Here is an 11,103-nt window from a genome sequence, read left to right as displayed (position 1 = left end):
CTACTTTAGTGAGATACATTTCTGATAGTGATGGAATCAATGAATGAATGAATGAACAAATAAATAAATGAATGAATGAAAAATAATGTCATTTGATGAACATGTTCGCGTGGGTATTCTTGAGGAAATCCCATTTTTAAATGAAGACGTCTGTTATTTGTATTTGCCGGCTGGATTTAGCTTCTGTCAGTATTATCAGGTTGTCCGTAATAGCGAGGTGTCTGCAAAGCGAGAGTACTCGGGGATATTAACGTATCCGCTAATCGGTTTTCAAAATATGACATCATTGGTAAACTGACTCCGCAGCGAACAGAACAGTGTTCTCTGTACTGAAGGCATGATTTATCGTGGCTAACAGCATCCAATGGTAACTCAAATCCGTTCGAAGAAGCAAGATGTCGCTCATTTATATCATCATTTTATTCTCATTTATATTAGCATCCAAAAGATTACTTGCCTGACCGCATAAGCAACGACGACGGCAACGGCAACGACAACACCGCAAAGTAATAGATTTAATGAGAGAAAATATCTCTCTGTACGTGCATTTTACATTTTGGTACATTTCCATGCCGTCCTCTGCAAAAGAACAACGTGAAATGACCAAATTCAAGGTCTTGTGGAGAACGTGAGCGCACAACAGTGAATTCATTCTCTTTCTTGACTTGAACGACACTCCTACCAATTTGGTTCAAGAAGTTTTCGCCGTTTCTGTAGAAGTTGAACTAGTTGGAACAATCGCGAAGTAGCACAATTAAAATAGATATATTTTCAAGTGGCGCTTTCGTCGGCGTTGCCGTCGTCGCAGCTTAAGTTTCCTATTATCTCAGTGGTCACCGATGCACGGAACGCGAGATTTCCTTACGCTCCAATCTAATACAATCTCATTTTACTGTTTTAAACATAAACAAGCTTCATATTAACTATAAATGACCTTATTATATCTATAAGTTAGTACGCGCGGTGTGATTGGTCAATTTTGCAGGAAATATTTCACTCTACTGTCCACTACATTTCCCTTGACTTCAACGTAGTTTCCTTTCCCGCACACCCGATTAACCTCACTGAGATACAGTGGAACCTCGATTTTTACGATATGGCAAGGGGACAGCAAAATCATATCGTTAAATCGGGATATCGTTTTAAACAAACTCCCGATTTATAAATAACCGTTGTCGGGACACAGAATGTTGATCGTTAAATCGGGAATATCGTTAGATCGACGATCCTAAAATCGGGGTTCCACTGTATAATAAATATCTTACTAACGTTGTTTTCTCGTTTTGTACTGTAAGTTACGGATCATCGTTTTTTCCAGTCCGTAACTTACAGTACGGACCTCTAACTCGGCTAGCAACAGGTAATCATCAGCAAAATGCGCTGATGTACGCACACTCTGCGGACCTACCTTATGCGGGCTTGCAATGTCGTTTCACAGTCACCTACAAGGATTTTAACCGCTGAACAGAAACTTAGCCTCGCTTTCATAGTGAGGCTCACAGCAACTCGGAAATGGCCTATTGCAACCATATATTTTTCTCATTCTAATGAACGTTGTCAAAATTACCTTTGTCGGCTTATGATTGCTTTCCATTAGTACTTTGTTTACGGGTAATTCTCTCGACAACAGCCACTTAGGGAAGCGTTACTTTACCATATTGAATTTTCATTTTTCTTTTAGAATCGGCTGAATTAAAATTTTCGCTCATAAGTAACTTGTCTTTTTTTTTCTGGTCACCAACATTTTCTTTTGCGAAAATCACCGTAATCGCGTGGTCAACATAACATTTAAATATTACGGATTAAGTTGAGTAATTTCGCCACATTTAATTTGATTTAAACTCGAGGAAATATAGAAATTACAATTTTGCAAAAAAGTGTGAAGCGTGTGCAGTGACAGTCCGCCGGATCTACGAAACTTAATATTTTCCCTAAATGTATTATGGTAAATTCAATTTCTATTAAGTTTAGTAGTTAAAAGTGTTAGTCAGATCACTTTAATTGAAAAGAAAAAAAAATCTGCGCTGGTCCCGGATACTTAAGCTTGTTATTCATTATCGCGTCTTCTCGGTAATTAAAGGTGAATGAATTTTTAATATAAAATAGCTAAGACTGTTCCCTTTATTTCAACAATTATTTCTTGCTATGGCTTCTTTGTCGCTTAGTTGTATTAATTATATCTCGGAAAGGGTTATGAATACGCCAAATTATAGTGTTACTATACAGTTCTTTACAATTTATAAGACACTTCCCCTATTTTTAATGACCGACATATTAAGAAATACGAATGCTCCCATTTTTATTTTGAAAATGTTGACATTATAAATCAAATAGAACATGAAACTCAGTTTTCAGTGACATTACTTTATGATTTTATTGATGCAGAATGAAAGGACTTTCCCTTGTACGGTATGATAAACGGTACCAAGAATTTCATACACGGACTCAAAAGCTAGAATACCTCTTAGGGCATTAATAAACAGCTCCGTCGGAAAATCTGCTCAGTAGCTTTTAATTGGAAGGGTACACCTGAAATTTTCCTCCAGAGCGGAGCGAAACGCTACAGTTTATCTTGCACAGCGTAATAAAAAAGGACGACAAAAAAATTTTGCTCACTCCTTTTACACTTCAGACTTTAGAATGTTGTCTACTGCTGAGCAGTATGACCGAAAATCCTTGCCTTTACAATAGGTTTTATTTGAATGGCCGTTCTCCATTTAAGATTTCATGCATATTTTGACGACTAACATTAGTTTCATAACTGATTTTAGCATAACTAGTTCAATGTCGTCAGTCATTTTATCCTGTTCTACCTTTAATACAGGGTCTTAAAACTTAGGATTGTTGCAGTAAAAATGCTCTTTTGGCTAATTTCCTCGTTCACAATGCCAAGCTCGGCTTCACCAGCATGCGTCCGCAATACTCTCTTTCTCCTGATCTCACAAACGTCTGACATTTTCAAAGATGCGTTAATAGAGAATGATGTCGGTCTCTTTGGAGAAATATAGATCTTTTTTCGCTTGAATACCTTTCCTTGAGAAACGTTTCTTAAAAATCCGAGGCAAATGCGAAATCGTCTAGATTTCCTAGCAATGTCTTTTAAACCTCTTCGAGCGGTGGTGTTAAAGACAGCAAATAAAACTGGGTTTATAGCGCAGTTACAGTGGGCTAAAAACAAACGCCAGAAGCGAACGCTACAGGGCACACGGCTAAAAGCAAGCTGGGCTAAGAAATATGTTATCCAGCAGATAAGAAACACAAAAGTAATGGTCAGCATCATTTTGATAACGTTGCGGGTAGCTCTTTCTCGGGCTTTCGTAACACGCACAGCTGTGACGCTCTCTTGACGAGGGGCTTGGCCTATTTTAAGTATCACCACAATGGCGGAATAGAAACCAAATATCGCCAGCCATGGTATGGCGTAAAAGGTAACCAGGAGAAACGTATAGTAAATTTCTCGAGAGTTCGTACTGTTAAACGCGTTGTTTAAGCTTGAACTACAAATTTGCCTGCCTTTGGAAAATTTCGTTCGCAGAGCAATGAGGTACGGAAGTCGGCCTAGGATTGCCAGGAACCATGTTAAGAAGATGGCGAACTTTGCAGCTTTCGCGTTGAAGAAATTTCTCATTGGAAAAACCACTGCACAAAAGGTATCCACACTGGAGGCAAGTAGATTCAGTATGGATGCAAGAATCGCGACTCCATGAAGAAATGGAACCATCTTGCACAGGACATAACCCAAAGCGCCATCGACGAGCCAAACTGTCCCGAGCAAGAACATTGGTATTAACCTCGGCATGTAGCTGGTCGTGATCACAAGACTTGCAACCGCCATGTTGACCACAGTGTAGTTGATAGTTTTGCCTGCTTTTCCATACTTACGAATAACAGTAATGATCAAAATGTTCCCAACCAGTGATGCCAGGATTAAAACGCTGTAAGCGACTATTCGTCCAAGCTTGACGCAGAAAGGGTCGTTCACATAACATGACGTTGAAACTACGTTCTTGTCTCCTTGAACGGTAGTGTTATTTGAAGGGAAGGACATTATTTCCTGTGAAAGAAATTAAACAGAATAAGACAGTTTTACTAATATTTTAAGCGGAGTTCGTCCGAAGGAATCCACTTTAGAAAAGCCTTGTGAAACTGAAATCTTACTGAGTTATGCCAAGGTTTCGTAGTTTCTACAGTTTTCCATCGTAAATCACTCAAAATTTATACTGGCCGTCAATTACGACGAACAGGAATTCGAACTTCAACTACAATAATAAATAACGATGAATCTATCCAACTTCCTTGTATCGACTAAGGGTGTCAAACTCAGACACATGCTAAAAGTGCTGTCATATTAACAATGTTTTGTTTCCTTGATAAAATTATACTTACGGCTGGTATCCAGTTTCCAAAAATTAAAAGTTTGAAATCTGTCCCGGCTTCTTGATTTGATTTTCATATTCCTCAGGGATCTATAATCTATTTATTTATGATCGGCAAGAGATTTGTGTTTAGAACCCTCCATTGAATTTAATTAAGTTGTCAGTTTCCGAGCGGCCGTTTTCTACAACTTTATCCGCCGTTAAACCAGTCGATCGAGCAGGATGAGTCGAAAATCTACCTGCACGATAACAATAAAACAAAATATTTATAACAACGTGTGTCAAAGAGACATTTCGTCTCACAAGTAGACAGACTGATTAGGTTTCTGAAATGTTAAAAATTCATGATTGCTTTTTTCCTCGCAGACACCTGCCGCGACTTAATTGTCTTTCTTAATTTGGAACCGAATTTTACAACTCTTAGTTCAGAGCCATAGAAACGGCATTTATAAAAGTAAATTAAATCTAGACCAGTTTGTAATTTTTGTCAAATTCGTAAAATTAGATAAATGATATCAATGATTTTAAATCAACTTTAACCATGCCTGAAACAAAAGATAAGACCTCTGTGACAATCACATTTCTCATATTTATCGAAAAAAGTTATCGTAGATTTACAGTATCAAAATCCTTGACTGACTGAAATATCGTTGCGACAATTGTGGTACTGGTGAAGGTTTTGACGTAGAGAAAGTCTGCCTTCTAATAGCCAGAGAGCTAGAAGGAAAATTTCGAGTTACCTGAAAATCGTCCACACTCTCTATATGCGAGTTCAGTAATTTCACTGACAGTTCCTTGTCGATTTAGCGGAGCGGGAGTGTTCGTCAGCTGCTAACTATCTATAACTAGCAAAATACATTTCCACTTCGCAGAGATCTTTAGGTAGGCAAAACTTACCTTATTCAGTAAAGAAAATTCGCGATGAGGTTATTTGGAAGTCAACTAAGCAAAATGTTGTCAAGCAAAAAACAGGAAACGAGGAACTCTTTGCTCAAATACGGAAGTTAACACGTCAAACAATGCTTTTGATGCGTAAGTAGAATTAGCTGGTCGATTCTGAGAAAAATAATTAAAGAAACGGTTTTTCCGGCTTTCAAACGGCAAATGCTGCTAATTTTGCTTTTAATGAAGCACCCCTTTTCATAAACAGCCTCACAATGTTTCTTTCTTTGCATGCGTGGGCCGTTTTAGGCCTCAAGCAAATTTTCAAATTGTGACGAAAATTTCCTGTAACAAAGTGACTACAGCTTTTTTCGCAAATTATACTTTGGCTATTTGGTCCCTCGTTAAAAAGGATTGAGTCACGAAAAGGAAAGGCAAAAGTTATTTGCTCATAGGAGACAAATGCTTACCGTTTTTCGAGCGTGTTTTTGACAAATTCTAGGACTCTGGAAGCGTGGTATTTTCCTCGTCAGTTCAGTACGTGTTGTTTGTATTTTGTGTGGTTTATTTGTTTTCGCAAATAGTTAGATGCACCAAGGGAAGACCAATCCGCTTGAAGATAATCTTAAGTTATTACAAGTGTAAGCTGCTGGCAAAAGTCATGACATTTCGACGAACGTTTATTTGTTTCTGTCAATGTACTTCCTTGGCAACATGACTGGCCTGTAACCTGTAACCTTCAGGAAGTTCAATCTTTTTTTTTGTCGGATATTGTGTTGCCTTATAAAACATCGTGGACATTTTGAGCTCGAACACTGAAATGCGTCTGAAATATTGAACGATACAAAATTAACAACATCGCAAAAACAAAGATATTTCGTAATGCGTGGTAAAATGCACTGAATTTTTTTGCAATTGCGTTGACTCAAACTTTTAGCCAACGTAACAAAACTTCCAGTGTACGCACCTGGCATATCAACATCATCCGAGAAATGATTACATAGGTATTTTTACAGGGAACTATGTGTAATATATTTATGTAATCAGCTTGAAATGTCAGAAGGGTTCTCTTCTATTAATGGCAGAAATGTCTATCCATTTGTTTTATCTATTTACAAGAATAACCAAGACAGTTGCTATACTAACAATATTCCCAAGCAAATCAAAAATATATCTTTTTCGATCCTTTGTGAGAATGCGAGAACATTAACCATTAAAACCCGTTGGCGAGATGCAGGCACCTCTAGAATTTCCTCTAGCAGTTTTTAAAAGTTGGCACACACACCGGGAAAAACGACGGAACTAGTTCTCAAATGTAATAGTAGGTCCTTTTGAATTATCTTCTATGTTCTCGTGTCTTTTTTGTATGTAAAAGATACAACGTTACTCTCATTAAAAATATAAGTAAAATAAAACGTTTAAAATCCCAACGTTTCGGCTAAAACTTCAGCCTTCGTCCAAATGCAAATTCAGTTGAGCTAATTAAGGGAGAAGTGTCACCGGGTTTTGACTTCATTTGTTGAAAATGGTGACTTAAGAGCATCACTTAGCTATAAAATAATTCTAGAACAACGAGAGTAAAGAAATTAACTCAATTTTTGAAGGGAACAACTCGCGATCCGTTTTACGCATTTTCGAAACAAAAATGCGAGAACTTGAAAAACGTTAGCCTAATATTTTTTCAAGTTTCAATCCATTCCGACCTGTTCTGTCTCTGGCCAGTGGAACTAATCGACAGTGCTGTAAGACTGTAAGACTAGTTTATTGCGAGTTGTGATGACAGACAAACACTTCCCCTTTAGTTCTTGTCCTTTAGAGCTAAATTCAAATACTCATGCGACAAATGAATGCTGGCGTACCGATTGAGCAGATTCCTGCAAATATTAATCTTAAATGACTCTAAATGGCATCTGTTACGCCAATTTGCACTTGTGCGTAAGATCTTGGAGGATTTTCAGGAGAATTAAGGAGTGAGCAAAACACTCTCCGGTGTTCCTTGAGTTGAGAGGCAAATTTGCGTTTTATTTCGCCAATCAAGTAGCTGTTGTCACAATCTTGGCAGAGAATTGAATAAATAGCGCCACGGATATAGCCATTTGGGACAAGGTCTATTGGTGTCCAGCCCAGAGGTGTCTAGCTTGAGAGGTTGATTTGTTTATTTCTTGACCAAAAACACGATTTACGAAAATTTGAGTTTTCGACCAATCTTGCCCGAGGTATTGCTCGAGTAATCAAACACTTATGTCAGCGCAAGCAAATAAACACCCTTTGAAAAGTTTAAGGGACCGTCCAACACCCTAGAAATTGAGTGACAATTCCTCAAAAATTCTCGTTAGTTTAAGGACTCCACTCGCAAACATCCCGAGTACAATCTTGGCTGAATACAAATACATTCATGGGGTAACTATAAGGTTTTATGCAGTGATAATTGGTCGACCCTTTTTGCTATGAGATCGGCAAAGGAAACAGAGATGGTTAATCGCAAAGACTTTAGTGTTACCTTAAATTAGGCGTGCATGGACTCTCGATATGTGGCGCATCACTTTTAAATTCATCTACCATACAATACTGCTTATTCAAAGAATGAAGACATTGCGGAGGAGTTGTTAAACAGGGGCGGCACTCAAATGGTACATGTCGATAAAATCCTCAAAGTGCATCGTCACCCTCTACTACCTTTATTATCGAAAAGTATTGCTAAGCTTAAGCTAGAAAAAGCTCGTTATTCCCAGGGAGGAGAGATTTAAAATAGCTTTAAATAGATTGATTTTAAAATATTGGCTAGGGTTCAGACTAGCATCACGAGTAATTAGATTAGTCATTGTATTTGCGATACTGTACTTTTCTGGCGCAGCTGTTTAAGTTTCGACTTCTTTGTTACTTGTAAACTTGCATGATCAGATCCCGGAAGACCTGTTAAATTGAGATATTTTTGTCTCCCCAAAATTTGACATCTCAGCCGGTGCAAAATATATTTTTTACACTTATTGGCTTCATTAAATCGTCAGGTCCACAAAAAGAACTATTTGAAACGTGACGTAATGGTGGAAAGAGGAAACTTTCTCCTAGCTCTCAATATGACAGAAACAAGCAAACCAGCACGTCTGGCGATCGCTGTGCATTTAAAACTATTTCTTGATATTTTCCATCAAAAGGTCTTAGCATGTAGCATTCGTTAAGCTGAATTCTAAACGCTTTTAAATATCCCGACTTTTAAAATGTCTACTGAGACAATTACCCCGGTTTCCTACACGCTAGCTACGGATCGGCTGACGGTCTTTGGAAAGGGAATAAAGGAAAGAAAATGTAAACTCCTGCTCAACGTTTTGATATTTTTAAAATTGAGATCGTTAAAGTTAACTATAAAAATGAGCGAAAAAACGGAACGACGTTTCGGTGTCATCCTGGCACCATTATCAAGTAAAGAATGCAACAGAAAAGATAATTTATACATAAAGTAAAGGTGTGAAATAGAATAATTTAAATTAAAACTAAAAGTAACTGTCCGGTATTCATTCAGAAGGTGTCATAAAATGGGAGTTTTGTCAAATACACAAATAGTTTTGCACGAATGGAGTCTGACTGGGTGTTTAGACTCGGTCTCTTCTTTCTGATCCAAAGCATTTCGAATATTAAACAATCAAGCTTTCCCTGACATTTCTTTAGGATTGTGAAGTTACTTGTCAGGTCGCCAATTGTGTCGACTTGGTGATTATTCTTTAGGTGTTTCCCGATGGCCGAGAACCGATGTTCATCAATGCGTTGGTGAAGGTGACGGCTGGTATAGCCGACGTAATCTGCATCACACAGATCACACACAAAGTGATACACAACACACTGTTGATTGATCAAGGGTGGCTTAGGCTCCTGCACTTTAAGATCGTCACCAAGTTTACGGCTACTGAAAACTGGCTGAAGAAAGATTAAAGACAGATTTTTTTCACACTGTCTACAAATAGAAGATCGAAGATGATCGAAAAACATGCACTCATTTGCAGTCACGGATACGATTGATATACAGTGTGGAGGGAAGCCGATCCGATCGAAGTTTTTTTATCGTCTTTTTAACGACAAATCCTCGTTTAATAAACTATTCACTCTGAGCAAAAGTTAAGATTCTCCATTGCCACCTCGGGATTTCGGCGCGATTCTTCTAGTAATTACGTATACGGCCGTTGGTCCAAATGATACTGAATAAAAACATTGTAAAATTATTTTCACCTGTCATGGGTGTCCTACAAATGCGCAAAACAAGGAATAACAAACAATGATGAAGTTAAGCGCCTTCTGTATCTTTTGAAATCGAAGTAAAAATTATTTTTTCTGTCCAGGAGCACAACTCTGTCGGTCTTAAGCAACCGGCTAAAAAGAGAGAATAGCATGGTGAAATAATTCTATAAAAATGCAAAAAACGATAACACGACAAGCAAATATTAAAAACAACCCAGCTGGCGGTGTCAAACTAGAAAAGCAAATATCAGTTAGTTAATGTCTACGAAATGACGTGCAACTGTTTCAGTTTGAGACATATTGTGCCTGAAGTGATATTGACTGAATAGTCCAACAATTGTAAGCTATTTTGCGGGCAGTAAATCCCATATCCCATGCAAGTTTTAAAACGTAACGTGCTGAAAACCACACAAATAATCCTCTGGCAACTTATCACCTTGCTTGAATCCGAGGCACAATATTGAGTAATTTTGAGCATGTAATAGACATAACAGGGCCACAATATTTTATAGATGCATGTCTGGTTTTGCGAATTTCAATTAGCTTCAGACAAACGCAACGTTTTCTGCCAGCGATTTGAAAAGCATAATTAAATTGGAGTTCTATAATTCTTTCTCTGAATAAAGTTTTGATAATTAGAGTGTAATTTAGAAGAACGTTTACTGCAGTAACCACTTTAAAATCTTTGCTACGATATACGTATATTAGTTCATTCAAAGACCGACCAAAATGAAAACTAACATTTAATAACACGTGGTATATACTACAGGAAAAGAAACACGAGAAAGTTTAGTAAATATCTATTGAATTGAAATTGTACTGATAAAATTTGGAAGAGAGGCCTTCAATCAGAATAAAAACCAGACATAACTATTTTAGCAAACGCAAGCTATGTAAATAATCCACTTAAACACGGAAAAATATTTCTGTAGTTAGAATGTGCTAACGTTCGACTAATTTGACAAAGAGACCTTATTTTGCATGCCAGTTTCATTATCTTCTTGTCATTAAACTAAGAGGATTGGTTATACGGAGGGACAGTATTTGAATGAGTGGTGGGACCATCTCTATTTGAAGCCAGTTGTTATTCAGAATTAATTAAGCCATAATCAATTCCCATGTCGCGTTTTTAAGTTTTTAAGACGTGCTTTAGTTAGCTATAAACTAACTTCTACAGTCAACGAGCTATCTGAGATGTCTCATGTGTACTGGACTCGATGAGGTGCCGAGTTTATGAAGGACGATCTCATCCCATTTTCAGAGCCGGCCGTGTTTCTCAGTAATCAACACGAAGCGTTATGAATTGAAAATACTATAACCTCTTAAAACCGGGCAGAATCACTAGTCAGATAAAATATATAATAAAGGGTGGCTAAAGTTGTGCAAGTGCGAGGCAAATGATAAATGAAGCAGTTTTAGCAAGGCGTTATTATGGATGCGTATTGACCATTAGCCAGCTCCAGCAAATAGGTGTTATTTTGGAAAGGACAGACATAAGTAAGTCTTTGTTTTAGTTACCTTTTTTGATGATCCCTATTAAGAAACTTCGCTTTCTGTGCTTCTGTGGAGAATATACTTGTATAAAGCAAATAGATAATCGAGACAAGCACGCGAC

At 37.6% G+C, this 11,103-nt stretch overlaps 1 protein-coding gene across 5 annotated transcripts; it reads right to left on the bottom strand.

The window, feature by feature from the left end:
• Positions 1-2,181: 2,181 nt before the first annotated feature.
• Positions 2,182-11,103, bottom strand: LOC146473875 (somatostatin receptor type 4-like). Of its 5 annotated transcripts, none has more exons than XM_085117886.1 (2): positions 11,007-11,103; positions 2,182-4,054 (listed from the first exon to the last, which is right to left on the bottom strand). In XM_085117886.1, exon 2 carries the CDS (start codon positions 4,046-4,048, stop codon positions 2,816-2,818), a length of 1,233 nt encoding a protein of 410 aa, XP_084974012.1. In that variant the 5' UTR covers positions 4,049-4,054; positions 11,007-11,103; the 3' UTR covers positions 2,182-2,815. The 5 variants fall into 5 exon arrangements, with proteins under 5 accessions (XP_084974012.1, XP_084974009.1, XP_084974011.1 ...); XM_085117883.1 differs by lacking the exon at positions 11,007-11,103 and adding an exon at positions 9,480-9,891; XM_085117885.1 differs by lacking the exon at positions 11,007-11,103 and adding an exon at positions 5,729-5,785.

The sequence above is a fragment of the Pavona decussata genome, unplaced genomic scaffold, assembly GCF_977016875.1.
Source record: "Pavona decussata unplaced genomic scaffold, jaPavDecu1.1 SCAFFOLD_92, whole genome shotgun sequence".
NCBI classification, from domain to species: Eukaryota; Metazoa; Cnidaria; class Anthozoa; order Scleractinia; family Agariciidae; genus Pavona; species Pavona decussata.
Note: the sequence above shows the minus strand (reverse complement) of the source record. Positions and strands in the feature narration are given on the sequence as shown.